The 27,277-nt window shown below is 39.0% G+C and overlaps 1 protein-coding gene across 1 annotated transcript in view; it reads right to left on the reverse strand.

Annotated features, from left to right (window-relative positions):
- Positions 1 to 19,917, reverse strand: part of WARS2 (tryptophanyl tRNA synthetase 2, mitochondrial) — a 39,019-nt gene extending 19,102 nt beyond the window's left edge. The window contains 3 exon segments of the mRNA XM_030266713.4: positions 19,578 to 19,669; positions 19,672 to 19,764; positions 19,767 to 19,917. Coding sequence (XP_030122573.4) covers positions 19,578 to 19,669; positions 19,672 to 19,764; positions 19,767 to 19,902 — 321 coding nt within the window. The 5' untranslated portion in view covers positions 19,903 to 19,917.
- Between the last annotated feature and the right edge of the window lie 7,360 nt (positions 19,918 to 27,277).

Here is a 27,277-nt window from a genome sequence, read left to right on the forward strand (position 1 = left end):
AAAATACAGCTGTAAACAAGACTGGCGAAAAGTTGGTCTCAGAAACCAAGTGGTAGATTCTTTCACTTCCTTTGCACCAAAGCTCTATGTTTCTCTTTAGTTTCTATATCCACACTTCAGTATCGATATCCACTCTGAGACAGAAACTTAGGGTCACAGAGCAGAGAAATTCAAACATTTTTGTTGTAAACTCATGCAATGTCCCAGTAGATTGTCATCTTAACTCCCATGGACATTGAAGTCTTATTTTTCTAGCTGCAAAGAACATTTTGAGCAGTTCCTGAAAGAAACCTACTTCTTGACTCAAAGGTCAAAGAATAATTAAAGAGATCATCAAAGTTCTGAAACTCCCCATTTTGGAAGCAATAGAATTTCTAAAAGAGCTCTACAAAGAAATATGGCTATAGCTCAAGATCACACCTGGAATACTGTCCATGCATCAGGACCAGTAAAATGTCAACATCAGAAAAGAGTTCACAGAGAAACAGCAAAAACAAAAACAAAAACAAACAAACAAACAAACAAAGACTAAGAAGTTGAGGTTATGAGCAAAGATTAAAAAGCTTGAAACATGTATAGCTTGGCTAAGTGACAGTTACCATCTCTGAAAGTTTGTTTTCCTGCATCCCAGCCCTCCATCTGACCATTTTCTCAGAGCCCGGAGCTGTCAGCATATGATCAATTACCTCCCTGACCTTCCCAAAGAATTCCACCATATTCAGAAGTAGATCAGCAATGTTTTATGTGAAAATGCTTGCTACATGCCAAGTTGCAAGAGCATGCAAGACCGCTCAACTTATAAATGAGGGTTCCCCCCCACCACACCAAATACAATACAAATCCTCAGATTCTGTCCTGTGGCAGGATAATCAACTTCATTATGTCTGTGGCTGCATGATTTTTTTCCCTGCTAAATTTTATGAGCAACATCTATAACTTAGCAGGAAGAATTTATTTACTGATGTAGTCTGTTTTCTTTTCTGTGAATCTCTTACAAATGTGTGTGGGAGAAAAAAAAAGTTATACAACTATTAAACCACACAAAATGGCAGTAAAAGTCAAGGCCAAGTACCATTACTTTTAACTATTAAAAAAAGGACTTCGAATTGACTTAATTAATTTTGACTCAGACTTCAGAAAAATTAATGAGAAAGCGTTTCCAAGTGGAATAGGACTTCATCACTTTTAAGCATGATCTATAACTCAGAAAAGCCTAGACTATTTATTTGTAAATTTGCTGAAAAATTCTCTTTTCTTCTAAAGTAAGCTTGTTTTTCAGATCAAGACAATTTTCTTACCCAATATTAAGCGTTTGTGCTGACAGACAAGAGCAGCTTTGGGTTAGCTGCCATGCTAATTTCTCCTGCTCATATAAATGTCTACACATTTAAGTCTTGATGGCAACCCCTTCACCCCATCCCAAATGTCTTCTAGACTTCTAGTACATTCTTGAGTCAGTTTCTAAGTGCTCTTGGAGAACCTCCAGCACAGGAGCTTCAAGGTAGTCACTTGAAGCAATGAAAAGCACACCACTTCTTCCAACAGCAATTCCAGCTTCCAGTCCTTGTGTTCCAGTCCTCGACCACCCATGTGCCTCTTTTCTTCATTACACAAAAATGGAGTTATGATACTCAATCTCTCACTTGGCATTTGATCCCTTGTCTTCCTAGGAACTTACATCAGAGCATTTCTCACCCCTCACAGAATCCACTCGCCTCCCACTAAGCTACTGCCTGGCCCAGGACTGCAGCCAGCCTCCTGTTAACATTGAGAAGGGCCAGGTGCTCTCTTGCAGGAGGCATTCAACATTCCAATGTGTATAAATGAGATGAAGTCTTATCGAAACTTGGGATTCACTAGACTTCAGAGCTGTACTTGTATTACTACAGGTCTAGAGCAGCTGGTAGGCAATGCAACAACTACTTCACAAGCATAACATTTGTTTTTTGCTTCCTATGTTTCTTAACCAACTCAATAAGAAGTCAGGGAGGAAATAGTTGACCTACTGGGATCCCAGAACAGCTGGTTGTTTGTCAGAGCACATAACCTTTTTTCATGCCCGTATCTCTGCTCACTAAGTTCAAATCCTGGTGCTCCTTCCCACAATTACTTCTCCCCACAGTACTGGTTGCTTACTGTTGTCCATTTATATGCCTGTTTAACAATAACTCTTCTCCACAGACCATAATTCTTACAGCCCTACTCTCCATTTTCTTATCAGAAATTTCATCCCTCCAGTATTCTTTTCTTCCTCCACTTGTACTTTACACCCCTTGCTTCCCCAGAGAGCTCTTACATACAGCTCTTTATATACAGCTCTTACTGTAAGAAGGCACAGAGAATGTTAACATTATTACTATTATTACTAATTAAGTTATTACTGTCTTGACTCCAGTCACTTCATAAAAAATATGTTTTTTACCTGCATGGTTATAAAAGTTAAGAAATGTTATCGAGCACCAGAAATCCACTATGGACCCACATCAATTAAAGTATCTTAGGTTGACCAAATTAAAGCATAGTGCAGAAACTTGCACATCTTCCAACTTCAGTCTAGTAAAAGACAGCATCACCTGACATGTCTCCATGTTACTGCTTCTTTTCCCTGGGACTTGAAGCTGGTGCTACTTCAGTGCAGGAGCAGCTCTGCACTGGGGTAACTGTGTGTTATACCAGGCACAGGAATTTCTGTGCAGTCAGCACAGATCAGCTCATGTGCCAACCCCTTGACCCAAAAGGTGCTGACACCCCGAGCCTGTGGAGAACAGCTTTGCCTAGAAACTTGGTTGGTCTCCAAGTCAGGCAGACTCAGTTCCTTTGCAGCTGCAGTCCTTGCTTCGAATATTTCCCCTAACATGTTCATTATCTGCCTTTTCAACTTCTCGGATCACTGTCCAGTCTGTAGATAATGTTATTATGAACATATTGGATATATTGGCAAAATTGTGTCCCTTAATGTAAGTATAATACACTCAATACATAAAAATGCAATAGTGATATTTAAACACTCAGTCTGAGAATGTTTTTCACCAAGAAAATACAAGACATCAGTGTCTCAGCATAAACTGTGTGTTCAAATTCTGTACTAACTCCAAATATTCAAAGGCTAACAATAAGCTAATGAAAGGTAGGTTTGTTGCAATAGTATGTAAGTTAGCATCTGGTAACACACTACATGTTGAAAAGAAAACACACAATGTACAATGTTAAATGGACACAGTTTCATATAAAGAAAGAATGAAGTTCTCTATACATTAAAGAGAATACATGTGAAGGCAAGCATGGCATCTTTAATGGTGCTTTGTATGTTCAAATGGTAAACAAATACTTACAAAAGGTTTGTTCAGTATAAGGGCAATAAATAGCAAGTGAAACATTAGAAACAAACAGTAGCGCTATTATATTCAGCCTAAGCTCAGCAATTACTTAACCTGAAGTAGAGAATTCACAGAAATAAGTAAATCCAATAATGAAAACTGAGCTAGGCTGAACCTGAGTAAAGCATTAGCAAATCCATTACAAAGAACAAACCCATACTGGCTCCCAGCTGAGGGACCAGTTGACTTGAAGTCTTTCATCTTTAACTCCTTTGATTCCATTTAACAACATAAAGCACGAGAAGTTACAGCAAACAGGGTGGCATGAAATATTCCATTGTGTTAGCAGAAGTCTATATTAAAAAAAGCCCACACAAAACACCCTCAAATGAATCTTGGATTTCTTGCACTAAAAATATACAAAGAACATTGCTCCTTTGGAGAGAGTTTATGTTCCCTGTTTGTTCACTCTGTGAGAAGCAGCGGGCAGCATAGCAGCATGGCAGGGGACTTCTGCCTGGTACCATGAAATCATGGGGCTGGAATGCACTTCAATGGAGAATTAGGTCAGGGGATGGGAGCTGTGTGCTCCAAAGTACTGGAGCTGGAAAAGGATAAAAACAAAAGGAGTGAAGACTTCCCAATGGAGCAGAGTGAAAGCCACAAGACATGCAGCTCCAGCCCACAGGCACTCACTCATTCAGACATCTGTAGTAAGCACAGTGTGAGCCTGCTGTTCATATGTTTAACTCTGTGTGGTGTGTGCACCTATGCCAGTAGTGCTGCATGTTAGTCCTCATGCCTGCTAGGAGTGCTGCATCTGACAGATGACTTAGCACCTACTATTTGTTTTCTCTCTAAAAGACCTCTGCAGGCCAATTCTAAACACCACAGTGTATTTCTCAGCTGCATCACGGAATGAAGCTTGGCCCCAAACCCATTAAGATTCAGGTGTTCTCTCACCTAACCTCCCTTTTGTCATGAGATTAACTGCTACTCCTTATAATGAAAAAATATCAACATCCAAGTGCTCTCAAATAATCAGGAATAAGCATTACATCCTTATCCCAGAGTAGGATGGTTAAAATCTGGTCCTGCCATCCCGTAGCATGGCCATATCCATTTTCAATGCAAAACAGGAAAGATGTCAGCTTCCAAAAATCCAATTCTACTCTCTGAGACCAAAGCAGAGCTTTTCTGAGTACGCAAGGTGAGCTACAACTGTCAAGGACTCAATTCAGCAGTCAAAACTACAATCATTCCCTATCATGAGACAGATGCGCCAGAACTGGAAGACACACCAAAGCTGATTAAAGGAAAAGTCCATGCAGATCCAAGCATCCCATGTTACATTAAATTCTTGGTGTCCTAGCTATACATTTCATGTTTAGCTTTACGAATTCTGTCACTGCTGAACACAAGAATTTATTTACCTGTTGGATACACATATTTGCCTGGTACAGTCAAGGAAAAACTGCATCTCAAATATGTAGTAAAATCAGTCGTAAAACAGTTCCCCCCTTCACAAAGAGTTACAGAAATAAAATCAAGTGAAAGCATTCACAAAATTTAGGTTTTCAGAATCTCTCTTCTGTACAACTCCACATAAATATTGCCATCACATGCTTGAAATGACAGCAGACAAGCTACTATTATAGGGTAACCTTATGCCTATGCTTTGGTCTCTTTTGGATTTTAAAAACAGAAAAACGTAGCACCCATTCAAGGATGTAGGAGAAAGCTGCCAGTAAACAAACAATTCTCAGGATTGTTTTCTCCTTTTATTTTGGCATAGGCATGTTATAAAATTACATAAAAGCATAATAAAAATGTGGCTGGTTGGAGTCCAGTTAAGATCTATTGTTTAACACAACAAACCATTAAATGATCACATTAATCCTGCCCTGAAAGTACAGAGGCGGTGCCTGTCAGCTTCTCAATCTACTCAGTCATGGGGGAGACAGACACATCTTCAAAATCAAATTCAAAGGAGGCTTTGCTAATTATATCCTTGGAGTGACTGAAGGTAAGGACAAAGCTTTGGACTAACTAGTTTCTTTGGACTTTGTTAATGACTTTATCCCAGCAGCCTAACAGATGAGAGATAGGCTTATGCCTCCATCTATAATATATCTTCTAAATATTTTAATTTCTAAATAATAAAAAGGCTGACTCACAAACTCACACTGGGCTGAAACAAAAGCAAGAGATTTTAGACCCAAACCCCATAATGTTACAGAAAATTATGAAAGTATTACAAAAGCAGCTGCAACAGAAATCACCCCCCAAGCCACAGCGATGGTTACCATTCACATGCTATAGCATTTAGCTGCTCTGCTTTATTTGAACAGCCATTTACTTGGGGCAGAACAGGTGAAGAGCCAAGTGAGATCCACAGCATCAGAGCTAATTCTAAACACAGGTGGTGGGCACGACAGAGAGAGCAGGAAGTCGACAGGAGAATCGCTGCTGACATGTAGGACAGGGAAGATTGATGGCTTCCCTCTCTAGTTTTCCCCACTGTGTAGGCATGCAGGGGGTGGGGGAAAGGGATGGAGAAGCTGCTGTGCTGGCGACATAACACACCACAAGGCTCCACAGCACCAGCGCTGATTAATGACACTGGAACGACTCAGGAAACAGCAAAGGATCATTCACAGACTTTGCTCTTCTTGTTATAATTTTATTCATGGGGATTCATTTTGCCCCAGCTGTCCCAAGCTGAAGCGAGTTCAAATTTGCCAGACGAAAAGAAAATGTGGAAGTCAAAGGGAAGAAAGAGCAGCATAAGCAAACACAGACATGCATACAACACAGAAACTGGAAAACTTGAAATTTCTAACAAGAAGAGCCTCTCAACAGGGATCAAAAAGGAAAGAAAAATAAAACCAAAACAACACAAGCAAAACCTTGCTCCAGCCTCAGAGACAAAAGAAATTCTTTGGCTGAAAAAAGTTACCAACTACTGCATCTTTTGCATCTGTCTACAATTTATTTATTTCCCTTATTAATACTTTGTAACTTCAAAGCTCTGGTTGCTAAAAGAATACGCTCATCTGCTAACACTGGCTTAGCAAAACCTGTCTTGAGACAGTTATTAAGCAGCAAAATGAAGGGAAGCCAGACAAGTCAGATTTTAGTAGCTAAACCATAAATTTTAAAGCCTAATTGGGACAATTTAGGTATTAATGTTGTTACAGAAAGAAAAAAAAATGAAGGAAAAGGGAAACTTAGGAGCAGTGTATGTATTACATACTTTGTTTCCTTTATTGTTTTTAATGCAATTACTTCTCTGCAAACTTGCTGTAGAAAGCTTTAAACATGTTTATTTTGATCTGATAATTCAATGTACGTCAAATTCATCTGGTACAAATGCTATTTCAACATGCTTAATTCTTAAAATGAGAGACTAAAGATCTAACATTAAATTAGAAATAAACATATTTATACCAGAGCAAGTTTTCAGATAAATAGCTTCTGAGTAAAGATTAACCCATTGCCCAGAAACAGAACTAAATTAAGATTTAAACAGAACTGCTTAGTATCCCTTTCTTGAATGTCAAATGCACTCAAACTTCAGTAGGACTTTAATATTTATATTTCAAATGAAAAACACATTTGAAGGGGGAATATTAACAGCACACACTAACTCCACCCAATAAATTTAACTCTGCCCTCTAGGGCTAGCACAAGAACTCAATGCAGCTGTGGCTGGGTTAGGCTGCCCTCTCACGCTGCCTTGGTACAGATGACTCAGCACATGGCTCCTTTCATGTGGCTGCCTGCATCCCACAAGTGGATTCTCTCATTTGCTTTATGAGCCCCACGTGCCACGCGGGGTGCTAATGACAGCTGCACTGCCAGAGCCCAGCGCTATCTCCAGCAGGCTGCCGCAGCTCTGCCGCCACACACCACAAGGTTCCTCTGGACCTCAGGCAGCCACGGACCCGCCTCTCCCGTGTGGAGTGGAACAGGGGATACAACCTCTGGTTAGGCACCTGGAGGCAGCCAGCAGCCTCCTGGCTCACAAGAGCTGGCCCCAGTTCTCTGCAGAGGCTTGGGACAAGAACCTGTGCTAACATTTGTGCAGAGCTGGTGAAGGAACCAAGCACTGGGTCTGCATGCAGCCAACGGTGGTCACCAATCTTACCCTAAACCACAATCCCTTCCTTAGCAAGGACACAGCCTGGTGGTTTTTATTTTTCGTGCTGTGCTCCTTACAGTTCTCCACATCAACTTGAAGGACAGCATATTAGAGCTCCTCTTCAAAGCTGAGCCATAACCCAGCTACAGAACAGGTCCAATGCACACTGAAACATGCACTACTGCTGCACCTCCTAGGTTTCAACCGTGTGCACAGAACTACAATTAATGGCCTCAGATGCTGCCTTATGCAACCTTAACCCTGATTCATGAGTCTCAAACCATTTACTTACCTTTTTAAAGCTCGGGCAACGAAGTTTCTCCAGTCAAACTATCTAACCATAATCATTAACTACAGGTCTTATCAGTCCATTTCACCCAGGGTAGGTGAAAGGCTAAAGGAATTTATAACAATATTTTTGGACAATTACCACATAAGGAAGGTAATTAGTGCCTCAGTGACAGGAAACTGCAGCAGGAGCTAAGCCTGAACTATCAGCAGGAACATTTTGGCCAGGCAGGCAGGGCAGGAAGGTAAGGTCAGATTGGCACATGCTGCTTCCAAACCATCAGATAATGCACTCAATGCTCAAAAGCTGAGAATTTGAAAGTTCCAGTACTGCAGGCATTGCTTGGAAGAGGTGGCACCAGGGAAAAGGAGAGGGAGAACCTTTGCTACTCTGTGAAGAACACCATTAAGATATAAATCCATATAAAAAGTAGTTTACTATTCACTGAACAATGCGGTTGAACCAGCAACAACTAAAGTTTTCAGGCACAGGTGCTTCCTGGAAGAAGTTCCCCATAGCACCCATCAGGTCTGGCTTGCTTCTGATCCATATGCAGCCCCACAAAGCATGGAAGCACCAGGCCATGGAACTCACAGAGGACCTTGTGTTCTATTCTGCGACCTCATGGAGTTATTCTGTATCAGTCAGCTCAACTTCAGTTCCTGGAAAGATACAGGAACAAATAATGAACTTTGAAGAAATTACAAAAATAACAGAAGACAGCAGTATTTCTCAAGAACTAGTGCCTCTCAAAAACATTGATAGCCTTCCATAGCACAAGAGATGCTAGAATGGAAATTAAATACTAAAGGTTATATTCTACTTTTCATTAACTTCCAATACCATCTCAGCTTCCAACAAGCTAGAGAAATAGCACCTCAAATACAATATTATATGCCGGGGGTGAAACTGGAAAGAAAAAAAAAATAAAATCTGAAAACAGCACTTATTGATGACTTACAGTGGTTGGGGAAGGATATATCAAATACAGTTTTTAAGGGTTTTGTGCTGGGTCCAGTATTATTTGATATTTTCATATCTCAAAATAACAAATTATAGATGATAAAATGGAGTATTCATTACATCTGCAGACAAGTTAGAAGAGTGATAAGGGCTCAAAATAATCTTGAGAAAGCAAAGAAATGGTCTGAAAAAACAGAATGCTATTTACCAGGCAAAAGTACACAGATTTGTACAGAAAAGTCTACTCAATCACACAAACACAGGAAGGAGGCACAGGCAACACAGGCAAACAACTAAAGAACAGGGTCTGGGGTTTGTAATAGTTTAAAAGGTGAGCATGAATCATTATCATGGAGCTGCAAAACCACCACATTTATAAACTACACCCAAAATTGCACAAGAATATATAAATAGGATGAAAACCTAGGAGACAGAAACAATTTGCTTATTTTACTCAGGATGAGGATGACCTCAAGCTGCAGAACTTGAATACTTTTAGGTCCAGCATTTCAAAAGAATGGTTAGGAAGAGGCCATAGAAGTTTAACCAAGTCCAATTAATGACCTGAATAAAAAAGACTACAGAGGAAAGTCCAAAGTGTTTTTAGTCCAGTGGAAGGAAGACTATGAAAGTAAAAGGTGTTAAACAATGAGCTTAAGATGAAGTAAGAAAGATTCAGACCAGATGTAAAGAAAAGTTTCCTAGAGTAAGAAAAGAAAGCATTTCAGAAAAGTGCTTAGAGAGGTTTTTTATTAAAAAAAAATAGAAAAAAAGGGAAAAGGTCATATGTTGATAAAGATGTAAGGGCACTTTATTTTGGGCCATGTGAAACACCAGAGCACCCCAAACAGGGTCTCTTCTAGTCCTCTGAGCCCATAACGTTACATAAGCGCGATTAAAGTCAAAGTGAGATGACCAAAGAGGATGGAAAAGGAATCAGAATTTTATTTAGATAGATTAGATCTCATGGTATTGCAAGTTCTTCTAACTGCATTCATCGAAAGTGCAAGAACTGAGGACTTTTCACTGATAGCAGCTGAACACTGACAAACTTTCAAAAACCATTCTGTGTTGTTGAAAGATGGTAAGTACAAGTTAACATTTAACACCCATAAACTGGTACATGCCCACATTTAGAAATGTACATTGCTCAACAGAATAAATGTAATAGCAACAAGTGAACAATTCACATTTATTTTGCTACAAGAAACATGCAGAACTGTCAAAATGCAGTGAAAAGTCTGTATTTCTAAATTACAGAACATATGAATATAGATATATTAAAGGTTGCTGAAATTTTACTATATTACACTATTCTAAGTACTAAAACCTTAACAATCTTGAAGCAAAACAAAACAGAAGGCAAAAGAATACCCCCACAACTAAATACTTCCCTCACAAAGAAATTAGAGAAGTTTTATGTTTTTGATCGCAGTGGTATCCAAATCTCTTAAAACCATCTGATTGCTCTTGCTCTTTCTCTGACCTCTAGCTGGAAGAGATTTTATTGCAATTTTTTATGTATTTTCTTCAAGTGAGGAGTCAGCTTGCTACTAAGATTACCCTATGGGATATAAACAAAGAATATCAACTTACATCTAGAAGGATATTTTTTAAAAAATACTTTTTGTTTGGAATTACTATGTTTTTTCAGAATATTGTCCTAGAAACTCAAAGAGTAGTTCATTTCCTCTCCATTATTTTATTTGGCAATTTCCTGTAGCACGGAAAAGTTGGCTTTGTTTCACATGGGGCCAAAATTAACACAGCTGTTCAAAAACTTTCACCTTGTGGTCACAGCATGAAATTCATCTCAGGTGAATAGAAAAGTTTTAAAACCACCTGATGGATGTTGAGAAGCTTTAGAATGTGGAAATCCCAATAAATTTCCTAATGATGCACAATGAAAGTGCTACGGCTGGTCCTCCTTGTCTGTGCTAGAGAGACTTCCATAAGTTTAAGTATTTTAGACATAATAATCACACTTGCATAAGAGGCTTCTAGAGAATTAAAAAAACTACAGACTACATTAACAACAACAACTACTGCTGTTATCAGCACAGGCTAGTCCTGAAATCACCAGGCTGATCTATTTCCACAAAAAGGACAAACAACAGATGAGCAATGGATGAGAGGGACAAACACAAGTGTTCATTTGTGCTCTGGTCAAGAGAATGTAGCCAAGTGAGATAAGAATGGTGACAGCAAGTTGTGACTTGCTTGTTAGACAGCTTGAGCCCAGAAACATCAAATGAAAAGTTGCCTAGTTTGTGTGTGACACCCACTGCTTTGCTTGTCCTAAAGAGGAGATGAAATATTCCTTGCTAACTTATCTGTATTATTGAAACTGGCCCACAGAAAGCCAGGCAAATCACCAACTCCCAGTTTGGATGTACCCTGTGGAGTATATAAGTGTAAAAAAACCCAAGTGTTTTTACTGTTAGTACTCCAGAAATGCACAATACTCCATTTTCTTTAGGTACCGGCAAGTATTCTGAATACTGGAGACTTACAATGTTGCATGGTCAACATAAGAATGTCCCATTGGAGGGAGTGACAGCACCTCTGGCTGTTGTGACCTGGCTTAATGCTTCTTGATGAGCAAGAGTCAGAGTGCTGACATGGCTTTAACCCTGCAAAGATCTAAAATGTAGATATCATAAAAAAAAGTACCCAACAAAACACTCTAGTGGAACTGCATGAAGAGCAGAATGTGAACTTGACTGCAGAAATTACATGGGCTAATTTGTTGCCAGCAGAGATGCAAAATGAGATTTGGTCAGGAATTCAGAGGGCTGGACCCCTCATTCCCTTTACATAAGCAACAAAGAGGCTTTGAAATGTTTGAAACTGTTTTGTTCTTCCATGCAAACGGAAAGCACCCTATGGATGCCTATTAAGTAAAGTCTTTCCACATCTTGGCAAGTATGTGATTTCAAGAAAAATATTTGCAAATGGGTAACCCAGTTCAAGAAGAAGTCAAAGACCACCTTTGACAGAAACTTTGACGTAGCTATATAAAGATTATATTTAGGAAGGGTAGCATAATGTGGTTCTGTTGTTAAAACTTTGTACCTCCCCATATTTCTTTGCTGTTTTTCTTGTAAAAAGCAATGCTGGTAAGCAGAGAGGTGAATGCCCATGAAACGTAGGATTAAGGCAGAATCCATGAAAAGAACATCTCCTGACTGTTGGATACAGACAAGACAAGCCATTTAGCAATCTCACTGCCAAAGGACAGGGATATTGGAGCATCCACAAGTGTGAAAACAAATGACAACAACAGCTGTTATGTGGATGTCAGGTGAGATCATCAGGAAGCCTGGAATCTTTTACTAACATGGAAACGCTACTATATCTTTCCCAAGGTACAGCTATCACACACAGATTTCAAAGTCAAAACTGTGCACCTGGCAAAAGGAAAAGATGATGGTGAGACTAGGAAGTTGTGAAGACATTTGCAATTCATTCTTTTTTAATGCTGTCCAACAACCTTCAAATGAGATTAACAGGTCAGCCAGACTCTGCGGACGACACTATGCAGACCAATATACAGTAACTAATTGTTACAGAGTGTATGTGATCAGAAACAAGGATGGGATTCAGAACAATGCATGTTCCATCTGTCAGAATGGAGAATGCATGCAATTTCATCTCCTTTCAGCTTCTGAGTACTTCTGGGAATTGGAAGATTCTTACAGAAACTCTGAGCTTCAAAAATGGAAATACAGCACTATCCAACTCTAGGAATGTAAATATTGGCAACCACCTACATAAGTGAATGAGATGGCCTTACCACACTTTGAAATACCAATAAGAAGCATTTAATTCACCTTCTAATCTGTACTGTAAAGCTCTAAACTGCTTATCCATAAATAATACAGGTAGTCTAAACAAAAAGAAATTCCTAGTCTGAACAGTTTATGAAAGTGTAATCTAAATATAAATGAAGCATAGAAGGGTTTTATCTGCCTGTTACAAAGACAACATGAACTACGTTTATAAACTATAGTTTATAACATGAACTACGCGCAAGACCATGAAAACTGAGGAAACCCCTAATTTTAAACAATACTTATTCTTCATGCAGTTATTGTGCAGACATCACTGAAGCAACTGGGTCAACTTCACTCTATTGCTTTGGCCAGCTCCAAAGAGCAGAGGCATGCCCTAGCATAATTCAAAGAACTTGAAGCTAAAAGTAAAAGTGGATATTACATTTCTGGTAGCAATCATCACATTTCAGCAGAAGAATGAGGGACATGAAAAAGTAAGTATATATTTAATTGTCTATTTTTGTGTGTATACATATATACATATATGTATCTATTTCCTCTCCCACACAGAAAGAACTTCAGCACACTCTCAAGGTGGATATTTATCTCAGGAGGCAAAAATATATTTAATCTTGTCCAGTGAATATATAGATTTGCCTGATACAGCAGAAAATTATAAAATCTGCTACATGATTGGTCTGAGCTGGGGATTCCAAGAATGAGACAGTTAGTCAAGGGCTCAAATAATCAAAGCGAAAACAATTTCAATTCACTGATGATATGATCTAAGGTGATTTAACTGACTTGGGGTTTTTCTTCACTTCAGCTTCTGGATCCTGCTGCAATTTGAGTCAATTCCACAAAATGTTTGTTCATCTAACCCTAGAGTCGCAGCATAAACCACAACTTGTGTCATGGAAAAAGTAATTGTTAAGTGTCTAGAATAGAACTTGCTGTATTAGTAAATGGAAATTCTATCTGCCAATGAGCCAGTATTAAAATGGGACCACAGTCTGCTCTCTAGAGAGAGAGGCGATCTGCTGCAGACGGACCCACAATGCTTGTTCAGCATATGCACTGGAGAAATTCACACCAAACTTCAACATCCATGATGGCCAGCATCTTTCATTAAACTCACTGTACAAAAACACGTTAATAAAATCAGAAGTCTCTCAAGAGAAAAAACAGACTTAGTCAAGACACTGAAAGCAAGGGCCAGAGGGAGAAAGAATGGAGGGACTCTACCCAAGCCCTGACAAGATGCCAGAATAAAGGGCTGTTTCCTGCTAAAACAATCTATAATCGCCAGATTTTATTGTTAGAACTCCATTATGAAATGAATAGGACCCATTCACGCCTCAAAGATCCTTCATTTCTGTTTACAGTGGGGCTCTCTCTGTGCAGCTACAACAGTGGTCAAAATCCACCAGAGACAAGGCACTAAGCGAGGCAGATTACAAGAAGTCTCTCTACAACTGGAAGTCTAATAAATCTGTGTGGAAACCTGAGATCTCTCAAATCCAGCAAAAATCCAAGAAATGTATATTCTCACTGTATCCTAACTTGCCTTCCACTCTGAAAATGATACCAAAGCTAATGATTTCATTATTGCATAAAGAACTATTCCACTGCTTTATCTAAAAGATAAATCAGTCTCTCTATAGGATTAAATACATTTATATTATTTAGCTATTTTTTACCTATTTATTTATTTAGCTATTTAGTGATGAAAATAAAAACAAATTATTAGGAAAAACTTCTATTCCAACCTGAATAGAAGACACCAGAGGTTTAATCCAAAGGCTGGAATATGTTGCTAAATCTAGTTGATTTCATAAGGATCTGGGTAACTAAGTAACTTTCAGCATCTCTGCCCAATAACAATAGTAAAAAATGTCAAAATTCAGGAAAATAGGAAGTTGAAAAAAAAAAAGGCACCAATTTCTACATGTGAATCCACATAGAGGCTACCTTAATTGGAAAGAATTTCACAAATCACTTAGATCTTTCCTAAAGGTCCTGTATATTACAATATATTTAACCAGCCCATACTGGACACCAAGAAACATCAGGGTCTTTGCTGTCTAACAGATATTTGCATTTCCAGCCTTTTTTCCTCAGTCAAAAGCATTTTGCTACTTCCAGCCTTCATGCTCTCTAGAAGAAAGAGATGCAACACAGGGGACTGTCACAATCATAAATCCAGACAAGCACTTAAAAATCTGCCTGTTCATCCATCAATTTCAACACACAAGTGCCTGGACAGGCATTCTGAAGTTGACCTGCTGCAGTAACCTGTGTATGTGTGCAGCTTGTTACATGCACCTGGGGACCCATTTCATTAATGGTTAACAAAGTGACCTCTATGTGACAGCAACAAATTCAAGATGGGAACATGGATGCTTTTAAATCTTTTGCATTTCATTCACAACACATCTGAATGGTTCTGAGAACTGAGCTCTCTCTCCCATTGTAGTTTTAACTACAATCTTTGAAATCCTTGAGGACTAGGGTATGGCAATTTCTGTTACTTCCCTTCTCTGGAGACCCATATGGTAACTATAGCTAAAAATTTTGAAGATTTTATTTGCAATCTGGGAAAAAGCATTTTAATGGTCTTCTCCAAAACAACCCATCAATTTTTACCTGCCTTTTTAACAGCTATCTTTCTTAAAAAATATGAAACATGACCAGTCATTAACATGACTAGCACAGTAACAATAGAGTGATTAGGTGGCCTGAATAAATAAGGAACAATACTTGCTCAAAATGTTAATCAAATTTCACCAGACCCAAACAACCTGAAGATCTCCTCTTAAAGTACTGACGATACTGGCCAGAATCACTGAGGTTCACAAAGGCCCAGCAAAGTATCAGAAGACCAAAAAAAGGAAAAATGGCATTCCCATCTTCAAAACTACAGGAAAAGAGGAGCAGTCTGCAAAGTAGTCTGCTTAGCATCAATACTCAGTGAACAAAATCCATCTTTTGCAATTCCCTAGAAGATAACTAGAGGAAAACAACAGCAAATGTGGATTTGTTAAGAGCAAAGCATGCCAGAATAGTCTAAATGGCCTCCAGACTCATTAGGCTGCCACAGCAGGGGAAGATGAAGTAAATGCCTCGATTTTAGCACCACTTTTGGTCACAAACTGTAAAGTAAACCAGAGAAACTACATTCGGGGATCTATACTGTGGTATTTTTTTAAACATATTGAGTCAGGTAAAGAAACAGATACATTCCTAAATGAGCTTCTAAGATTACCACTGTATTGGCTTCCTTGGACTTGAAGATCCTGTACTTGCAGTGGTCCTGACTGAACACTCACCAGAGATATTTTCTGTGCAACACTCACCACAAGGTAGAAACAACATCCTTGGCACAGTGGGACTCAAACAAATTTTCTCTTTGTATGACTTGAACAGCATGCACTAGAGTCAGTGTCCTGAGTGTCATTACAGCAAATCCAACTTGGAGTGCCAGGAAAAAAAAAAAAAAAAGATTAAATTCTAGCACCAAAGAGGAAGGGATTTTGTGTTAAAAACCATCAACCCTTATGTCTGGAAGATGCAGTTCTGTACCACATAAAGCTAACAGAGAATCCACTGTCTGATGCATCACTCCTGCGAAAGTTGACAAGAGATGAAGGTGGTAGGACATCAAAATGTACAGCTCAGCAACAATAATACAGCCACTACAATAGATCATGTGTGGAGACCAGGCAAGGCTTTCCTACCAAAGGGGAAGACTAGGGTAGGAGAATAGGCAGCAAAAAGTTTTTAAAATATATTCTCAGGAACAAAAGCAATACAGGTATTAGAGTATCCTTATACTAATTGTAATAGTGATAGCTGCTTTGATAGCTACTTAAAAAATAAAAATTATGCCAAGGACTCCTGTTTTCTTGAAGGCAAATAACACCCAAATGTGTTCTTCCAACTGAGTGTCTTGAAAGCCATCTAGTGATGAATGAGACCATTAAAAGCAAGACATTGCCATTCTTCTACTTCCCCTTTGCAGCCAGGACTAAACCTAATCCATGTTTTATCAGGACACACACCAACAACTGACTGACTCACTTTAGATTAAATTTTCCTACTGACAGGTTATGCCATAGTTGGATTTCTCATGATTTTATCAGTAATTCCCTGGAGTACCTGTAGTTGCTATTTTTAAGAGTGTCTCATCAAATAAACAGACTTGATGAAACGACTTTCTATAACCCTGGCTTACAGAGCACTGAAGAACAGTAAATTAGGGAATTTGAAAATAAGCTCTTAAAAGTCAAGATACCCCAAACATAACGAATCTCTCCAACAAAACATTAAATTTCTTCTTAACCACATTTATTATGCCTACAAATTTGTGTGCTAGAAATAATGTACAGCGAAATGTACAAAGAAACTTTTCCACAGCATAGCAAATCCAGCACAGTGATGAACTGTGCACCACAGTGAAACAAAGCTGAAACCACATAAATTTTGTCTTCTGGTGACTATGACTGCATTACTGAACACTTAAACATCAAAACTATAAGGGTGCCAGTAGACACAGTGCTCAAGCTTAAAGGCAAACATTTCTCCAGCTTAAAATTTGAGTATTCCTTATCAGCAGGCAGCAAATACGTGATCTGTTCCAAACTGTCTACCATAGTAGCTGAACCTCTCCCGAGTCCAGTCTGGCAACAGAACAGCACAAATAAGGAAGATATTTTTTCCCCCTCAATTCTTTTGAAGATGCAGTGCGAGTACCACTTCAATTCCAGTGCAATTCTTTCCATAGAGACACAGGAGGGCACTGAAAGTGAGAGAGAAAAGTGACAAAATCCCACAACACACCAGACTCACAAATTTAAAATCAGAGGAACAACTGAAATTACTGCTGTTACTTGAGGGTGGACGATCTGAAACTACAAAAAATTGGTCAGAGCATGGTGCTCTAACAACACCAGGGTTGTGGGTTCAACCCCCATATGGGGTTTAACTTAAGAGTTGAACTGTATGATTCTTGTGGGTCCCTTCCAACTCAGAATATTCTGTGAACCAACACTAACTTTGTGGTGGCTTTTTTTTTTTTTAATGAAAACATACAAAGAATAACAGGAAGGAAGCACATTCCCAGACCTATCAAACCTTCAAGACATCATGGCAACAGCAACCAGGTCATAAAGTACCTAGTAAGTAATCTTGACCTGATAGGTGACTCAGAGGTGGCAAAGAAATGCACATCAGAGTAAATATTAAAATACAACATGAGCCATGTTCAGTCAGAGCAGATTTCTTTATTATGCATGAAAAATGAGATTTCTTTGCTGGAGAAACGAAAGCAGGGGAGGGCATCTGTTGTAATACTGAACGGAGCCAAAAGAGTCACCACGTGCAGCAGGAAAGACAAGCACATTCAAATCCTTTCAATATTTTTCAAGGAACTTTTGAGTTCTAAAAATAACAAGTGGTTTGAGATGTCTTTGCCAGACCTGCTTTCTGTATATTACAGGGGCAGCATAACTGTTCACATTTTAAGTGTGAAAAATTGAAGATTTAGTCACATGAAAATGAAATTAAACCAAAGCACCTCAAGACATGGAAACACCCAACAAGCTTATTGAGGATGCCATATTGAGATTCTTTAGCTCTTCTATATTGTTACAATTCAATGCAGTCTTATACATAAATGAATTCTGTAACAAAAAATATAAGCAGAAACCTTACTTCTGCTTCACTAACAGGAAGAAAACAGTTACTAAGTGAACTATCAGTTATCAAAGCTTCATATGGCATAACATGCCTACCTCCTCAATAGAAAGGGCAGAATCAAGGTCATCAGCTGCTTTAGAATATAATGAAATATGCCTTGACTTCTTAATTTTAAGAATCCTGGTTCTGAAATAGACCTGCAATGTGTAATTTACCCAGATTCACCACCATATACACCAACTTTTTGTGCATTAGTATGTGTTACAGCTTGATGTGATCAAAATATCAACTCCATGGCTGAGAGTAACAGAATTCGCTTGCTGCAAAATCACAGATCACACCATGAAATGGAAAGTAATCTTTAATCTTCTGCTTACCCTATTTCTTTTCACAAGTAACATGAGACATATCTGGCATATAACCCAATCCTGGTAACCATTCTAAATAATGTGCTCTGTTATTGAAACATTCAGGATCTGGATGGTATATGAAAAGCAAGATTTTAATGAAAAAAACAATTGTCCACCTAGGGGAAACATTCTCTAAAAGGATGCAATGTTATATTACTGTTATAAAAGTCTTCCACTCATTTTATAAACAAAGCTACAAGCTAGAGAAAAATCTAGGTTTCTAAGGCAAGCCATTCATAGATGTAAAACTATGAAGGAGGCTGCCTACAAACACGATACTGAATATATACCTACCTGACCTGGCTGATTGCTTGGGGTTATCTTACAAAATATAATCAAACCAATTAGTTCTTCCTTTATTTCAATTTTCTAATAGAATGGGGGAAGATGTGAGGGGAAAGGCTCCTGATGGGTTACAATGTAAATCCCAAATGTACTGAATAAATTCAAACACTACATCCCACTGAGGTCGTGTAAGTACCAAGAGGAGGGGCTGACACACTTCCATTCAGACACTCCGGAGGTTTGGTTTTTCCCTCCCTGCTGCAGAAGACAGGTGCATTTAAAACCGCGAGGGAAGAAGCGAAGACCAAGGCTGAAACCTCGCAAACCCCGGCGGTACCTCAGCGCCTGAACGACCCCACTCGCCGGCTCAGGCCTCCTCTCTCCCGCTCCCGGAGGAGTCAGGCCCCGCGGCTGAGCGGAGCAAGCCAGAACCAGCCGGGGAGCGGGAAGGAAGGGCCGGGGAGCGGGAAGGAAGGCCGGAGAAACACGAAGGGCGGGCGGGCAGCTCGGCTTCCCCGAGCTCGGCTCCCCGAGGGGCGGCAGGAGCCGGCCCGGCCCCGCCCCGCGCCCCCGCTCTGCGCATGCGCGAGCCCGGCCCGCGGCACGGGGCGGCATGGCGGCCGCGGCCGGAGCGCGGGGCTCGTCCCGGGCCGGGCACACCGGGACGCGGCGGGGGAGATGCCCCAGGCCGGTTACCTGGCCGAGGGTCCCGCGGTGTAGGGCCCGGATCAGGCCGCTCGGTGTCGCCATGGCAAAGGCGGGAAGGAAGAGGCGGGGGGAGGGACGCGGGGCAGGATGCCGGCAGGGTCCGCGCATGTGCCGCAGGCGCGGTGCGGGAGCGGCCGCGGGCGGGGCGCGGTTGCCGGGAAGGGGCGGCGCTGGCTCGGTTTGGGCACGGGCGCTTGTGGGAATGAAGGTCGTCGGTTCCCGATTTCCTTGGTTCCTGCCTCACCTGCGGCGTGACCTTGAAACAGCTCCTCTCAGTCGCGCGTCCCATCCGAAACCTCCTCCATCCCTGCATCCTTCGGCAGCCTGGCCTTGCCCGCGACAGCTCTTCCACGGAGAGAATCGCACCGTGGACTCTGCCTGTCCTGTCAAACTAACTACAGAAACCCCCCAAAAGCTGCTTTCTGCCCTCAGTCTGCTCTGCCGGGAAATCGAGGCAGAAACATCGCTTGTTGTCCAGCACCTCAGACACAGCGTGTCCCCAAATCCATTCTTTGTGCCATGTCTCTTCCATTGCCCAAGTAACAAAGCCAAAACAAGAAATAGCGAAGTTACTAATGAGGTTTGATGAGTTCCTGAAGAAGTTATACATCAACCCCCTCCTGTCAGCTCCTCCGCAAAAGGTGCCTGGCCTCTGCCCAGCTTCTTTCTCCCCAGCTCAATTTCTTCCCAGCTTCAGGCTAGGAAGCCACAAAACACTTGTTACCCAGGTGATGTGAACCCGAGCTCTTCTGCAGGTCTGCAAACACGTGGGACAGTGACTGTGGGAATCTGCTCTTGCTGGCTTTGGGAAAACAAACCAGCCATCGGTAAAGTGCACTTGTAGGTCTGTACCAGTGGCACCGTGCATTGGACCGGTGATTATTTCCAGTAGCCCACTCCAACCCCATCACTGAGGATATTATTATGGAAAGTTCCCAACTCTATAATCTGGGTTTAGTAGTTAAACTCTGTAAATTTACATAGCTGCTTATTTATTTTCATTTTCATGCATTGATTAATGACACTTTTTTTTTTATTTTAAAACTGTATATGAAGAGTGCTCAGTACATACACGTGTAATCTTAATTTACTTTCTTCGTTTTTCTTACTTCACTTTTTTCATTTTCTTTTGAGAAAATGCCCACCCTCATTTTCTTCTTTTCTTCATTTTCTTTCTTCACTTTTACTTACATAAGAGTGTAATCTTTCATTTACTTCAGTATCAGGCACTGCTCTGATACAAATTGTAAAAAATTGACTTTGATTTTTTAAGAACTTGAACTCAGAAATTGTATATATAATTTTTTTCTTCATTTGAATCATCACTATAAATATTTTTCATAATTCAAGCTGAAAACTTCTGTGTGTGATGTTCATATTTGATGTTTTTATTCCATGTTTCAGCAAAAATGTGTCAGCCTTTTTTTGAGAACTTAACTAGACAAAATGGTGTGAAGCTTCATGTGGGAAACATAAGGGAAGAAGCTAAAAAATCAAATATTTTGAGATTTTCTAGTTCTAAGATGAAAAAATGATTGGACAAAAGCCTGTGGCTGCTCCACTAATGTGAGACTGAAGGTATGATCTGAGTGGAGCATTAGGCAATACACCTGATGGTGGGAGGGATGGACAGCAGCCCTACCCCCTGTCTCCCAACTAGAACTATTCTCTTTTGGAGACTAAATGGAGCAGGTAGAGCTGTCTTAAACGATGCCATGAAGAGCACGATGCTGGAGACAAATGGAATATAAATTTATCTTCAAAAAGTTGCGAAGAAAATTGATGTAATGTGATAAGAAAATGTTAAGACAATTTTTCAGTTGCAGATAATTCAAACCAAAAATATTTTCTGGTATGTTTGCCAGGGAGAAAGCTTTCAGTATCTAATAAATATCAATATTATAATTGGGTTGATTCAAAATGATGAAGAAACAAAGCTATGTAGAATATGGCAATAAAAAAACTAAAGAATTAAGATGAAGTTAATACTACTGAAAAAGCATTAGTGCTCATTTTCAAGGTTATTAGAACTTAATAAATGGAACAGTAAAATTTGGAGACTTTTGTAATGCCTTTGACTTAGTATGACAGAGAATTCTGATAAACATACGTGAAATGGCTAAGGGCTGATCAGATTACAGTACCTGTTGTAGTAGATTTGTATGGTGAGTTGTGCTTTTTCCTGCTCAATGCTACTGCTAGTAGTCTGGAAATAGATTCTGAATAATTAATGTTGAAATGTGCTGTTGACACAAATATTGACAGACTTGTACATAACACTAAAAACATAATGATCATACAGATAATATAAATCTATTAAAGCAAAGCGTGTTTTAAAATCAAATTCAAACTGAAATGAAAGGTTGAATTAAAGTTGGATTTTTTTCCTTTAACCAGAACTGAGCCTGTGTTATTACTTTTAAGTCTTTATTTAACCTGAACAAAAAAAAAAAATCAATACAATATTTACAACAGCTCTTTAACACAAGAAGAGCCCACTGCTATAGTAGAAATCTAGGCAGGGGTAGAAGAATAAGCATGGGATGTTCTTGGTGCAGGCAGAGAGGGAGAGGAGTGTGAATGTGTAAGGCAGGTGAGATGAGGAAGAGGTTGACTTGAGAATCCCAAAGCAGATGACAGCTTGCATCCTGAGAGATGGCCAAGTTAGGAGAGGAGAGGGATTCACTGCTAATATTTATTGTCCTCTGAAATCTCCTGCTGCTGCCAAAACACCTCTGACCTCTCTCACATATTGTTCCTAGATGCTTTCCCCCTACCCTTATTGTTCCAATACATATTACGAGTACATCCATGACTGCTGAGATGTGAGGAGTTTGCTATGGAGCCCAGATTAGGAAAATTTGATAAACCAGAACTCAGTCAAAATATCACCAGTGCAATTTGCTGGTTTTAATACCACCAAACTAACTGTGGACTTAAAACCAACAGTTTTATACCAAGTGATTCAGATCAGTGTGTGTCCTGTGGGACATGGTGATTTTGCAAGAGATCTAGAGATTGTGTTGGACAAGTAAATCTATTTGCTAATGCTGTCCTGTAGCTCATAAAGTCAAGTTTTTAGTACTGGAGTACCAGTCAGAAATTGTTAAGTCCACTTTGGGTTTCTGTGCTTAAAAAGAGATATTGAAAAATCAGGGAAACAACTACACATGATAGCTGTAAAGTTTTTTAAGAAAAGACTAGACACATGCACAGTTAAGTAATTAGTGAAGATACAGGAAGTCCTAGAAGCCGAACAGAAAGTCTGAGATTTTTTTTTCCAGGTAGGAAGACCTCTGTAGCTGGGCTACAGCCCACAAAACTTTTTATTTTCATGAAGCTTTCAAGAGACAGTGCTTTACATAGGAGCGTGTAATATTCTATGATGTGAACAGGCTTCTGGGGATCAGTTAGGGATGTGCAGAGAGATTTTATGCATGGCCTTCTTGTCTTACCTAACACAGAAATTTGGGGTTTGGCAGCAGAGTGTAAAATGGGAGAATAGTTCAAGATGCTGAATAAATTTGGAAAACTTGGCTTTATTTCTTTGCACTGTGAAAAATCATGTGCACTAAAATATTTTTTGTTCCTCACCTGAAAAAATATTAGAAATTCTTTGCACTCCTGGCTAAAAGCTATTTTTTTTTTTTTGTTACTGTGCTTCTAATGTACCATATGCTAAAAGCATGGAACAGTATAAAATATTAGAACATGTCTGTTAATTTAACATGTAAGATTTATGTTTTATGCTGACTCTATTTGTGCTTTATCTCCCATCTTTAAGATAGAGTAACAGGTCTTCAAATCAGCATTGCCAAAGTAATTTCACTAATACTCTTAAATCATTCACATCCTCTGATAAAAATAGCAAAAAAAAAAATGTAGAAGGAAATGAGTAACTTTCTACTCAATGAAGGGATTATGACAGGAAATCCTATGGTAAGAAAGATTTGGACACCATTTTGGATAAAAAAAGTATTTTAAAAAATCAATACTCAATGAAGCAAGACATTTGCAGAAAAAGCAGTACACTATGATATAGCTAGAGACAGTATCATCATACTTAGACAGAAGAAGAGAGGGAAATTAATTAAATCCCATCAGAGGGGCTGTCACTCAGTTTCTGAGTGATCATGTATTTTAATGTAGTTTGTGGGAGGGGTAATTATAACTATAATTGTTTTTATTGTTTGCTACAGCATTGCTCAGATACTGTCTAAAATAGGAAGCCTTTGTGCTGTGCATTACTCAAGCACGCACCAGATGACAGCTCCTGCCCCAAATAGCTCTCAGTTAAAAAAAGAGTGAACACAGATCAAAGAGTACGTGACACACGGAGTGATAAATTAATTTGCAGAAATCAATATACAAATATTGTTGTTTTTCAAGTGAAGGTTATCATTAGCAAGGTAATACTTGAATGAAAGAGCAAGGAAAAGGGGTTTAGGCAAGTTGGAGAAGGGAGACCAGGGAGGCTGTGATGTGAAGAAGAGTGAGAGAAGTTTGAACAGGCAGCCAAACAGCACAGGAAGAAGCCGAGTCAAACCCTTAACACTGTCGTACATAAAGACCTTCACTTGAGATGTGTAGTTTGTTGTAGTTTAAAAAGCACATCTTCAAAATTCTTGAGAGCCGAGAGGTTAGCAGCAAGACTGGCTGAAGAGGATGAATCAATTACTCTTACCTGTTTCATTTTGTATTTTACACATGCTATGGAAGAATCTTTTGGCCAGTTTTGTACATCTGTCTGTTCAGTGAAGCTTTAGCAGGGCAGTCACTTGGAAGTGCTGAAGATATGGCAGAGAGCAGGAAGAAGAGCTGTACTGTCTCTTGTATGCTGAAACTGTTGGTAGTATCAAAGCATTGCTGAGAGCTGTATCCTCTGAAGTTAATGGAAAAACACTGTGTTGGTAGCCAATGAGAAATAAAAACAACTAGAATCCTCTGAAATCTGTAAACCTTTTCTCCCTATAATATGTTGGGAAAAAGAAATCTTTCCTATGTGTTCTTTTGTATTATCATCAGTTATGGTGGCTGTGTTCTTTACATTCATTTTGAATCTGTGTTTCCTGTCATGAGCAGATTAAAAACAGAAGAGAGTGGAGTGAAAGTTTTCTATTGCAAACATCTGTTTCTGAAAAAGGATTATATTTCCATGTCCTGGAACATCAAGGGGAAAAGCTTGCCCTCCCCAGACACACACCTTTGGTTTGCAGCAATAAGGAGTTTATAGACAAGGTTGCCTTACTACAGTAAATAGAAAACCCATTTCTGTATTTCCGGTGAGTAATCCAGCCTGGATGTCTGAGGAGACCTTCAATTATTCCCAGCAGAGAGCTATCTTATTATATATCTTTAAAATGGTTAACAAATTTTTGGATTTAACATAAGCAATGCTTTTAATAACTCCTGTCTTTTGTATCTGAAACTGCGTTTTATATGCAAATATTCTTGTCCAGATAAGTGTTCTTAATGGTGAATGGACATACTTACCCCATGTAAGTCAAATGAAATCCACAGAAAAAAACCTCAAAACTACAGTGTCAACAGAATTCAAAAAGAAAATAATTTGATGCTGATGTATCATCCATATCTGTCTCCTTTTAAATAGCACAAGGCTGGAAAAGGAGAGAAAAGATATAAGAAGCACTTGGGGTCAGATATACAGTACTTTCTCATACTTTTTGATATTCTTACAGGAATTTAGCCCTGGAAAGGAGGAAATTTATTTGTTTAGAAGCTACCCTGAGACCTTCCTATCCCCTACATAAATGCCCTCAGTTTAAAGCTTCAATATACTAATATCCATCAGTGCAAATATCATCCAAAATATATTGCACTCGATTAATGTACTCCCTCATCCCACTGAACCCACAGATCTGTTGTTTGCAAAACTGGAACAAATTTGGGAAATAATTTGATAGAATCATCATCTGGGCTGATTCTTAATTTGTGTCTTGGGCAGTGAGGAGACTTTTGCTGGTATGCAGGAGTGATTTTTCTTTCCAAACTGTTACTCTTCAAGTAACAGTTTTACTTTGGGCAACATTATTAGTGAGGATGGTCTTCTGTTTCCTAATAATTTCCTTCATCTGCCAAATCTCCTTAATGTATGCACAACTGATGGTGATATTTCCATATCTGTGAACATATTAAAAACTCAAAGCTTAAGATATTAATACTAGAATTAATAGAAAATTAATAGAAAAAAACAGAAGAAAACGTAAAGCTTTAAAGTTTCAAAACAAGGTCAGCAAAGTTAAGAATGTGCTTGTTAGAAAATTCTCATAAGCAAACAGACTTGGAAAATTCAGAAATTGTTAGCATTGTAACTCTGGCTGTTCAGTTTAGTAAGGGAACTCACAGTTGGTTGTTTACAGTAGTAATTAATATGAGATCTCTCTCACCTTCTCTAGAGCATATATTACAGTGTGAACATCTGCCTGTGACTTACATGCTGTCCAAGATACTCAGAAGACAATCTAGGAAGAATAAAGAAGTGAATCCTTCATCCTGCTTGTTGGAATAAGGATCCTTAAGATGTGAGACAAGGGCACAGAGATCTGCTCCCCTAATTTGCATTTAAATTGGGGGTCATTAAGCACCAGACACTTATGTAAAGACATTGATGTAAACCTTATTATTTATGTTTATAAATACTTCGAGTTTCTATTAAGTATACTCTATTTCCAATATAAATTAGTCTAATTTTACTTTCCAGTTTTAGATTGTGTAACCTCATTGCCTTTTAATCTAAAACCCAGTTTAAGAAATCTTCTCGCCTTATAATCAAAGAATGTTTCTTCTTTTTGTTTCTTAAAGAAACAGCACGGACTTTTTTTCCTCCCGAAACTCTTGTAAAATAGGCTTTGCACATTTTAAATTACAATTGTGACTCCTTAATCTTTTCAGCTTTTCAAGCTCTTCTGTTCAGGGTATGCACCAAAATGTGCTTACTATTGCTATTCGCATTATCATTCATCTGCTTCTTCTCAACCATTTGCTAAAAAAATAAGAATAGAAGCTTTAATGAAAAAGTTTGCAGATGATGGACAGATTGATAGAACAATAAATAGCATTTATGTGTTTGCGAATAAGGTTAGCTGCTGCACCGAACTAAGCTAATTTTTTTTTAATCTAATGTCTATCAATTTCAGTGTTAGTGTTTTCCACAGTCGCACAATTTGTAAGGGTGACAGGTATTTTAGTTTTCGAGTATATTTAGTTTTCAAGCTGTGTATAACTAGCTCAATTCAGTTTATCATTCCACCAGGCTGTGTATCATCTGCAAACTTTATTAGCAGCGCTTTCCCATTTTCTTCCTTGTGGTTAATAAAAATGCTAGTTGCTAAAATGAGACCAGGAGATTAACACCTGTTGACCTGGTAATGATTTAACATCCAGTTAATGTACAGTTCAGTATACACTTTACTGATTATTTTGTGCTAATCTAAAAAAAAAAAAAACAAACTATCATGACGTACCAAAATAAACTCCTTTAAAAAAAAGTAGCTATGGCACAGCCAAGTGTATTTCTAGAAAGAATGAAGTACGTAAAATGCAGAGTTGTTATAATTATCTCTAGAAAGATCACTCTCGTGATTATTTAATAACATTCCTAGACAAAGTTTTTCAAAGTTATTCTGGTTTTTATTTTATCTTTTATATGCACTTTCATGGTTATGCTC

The sequence above is a fragment of the Taeniopygia guttata genome, chromosome 1 (genome assembly GCF_048771995.1).
Source record: "Taeniopygia guttata chromosome 1, bTaeGut7.mat, whole genome shotgun sequence".
Classification (NCBI taxonomy): Eukaryota; Metazoa; Chordata; class Aves; order Passeriformes; family Estrildidae; genus Taeniopygia; species Taeniopygia guttata.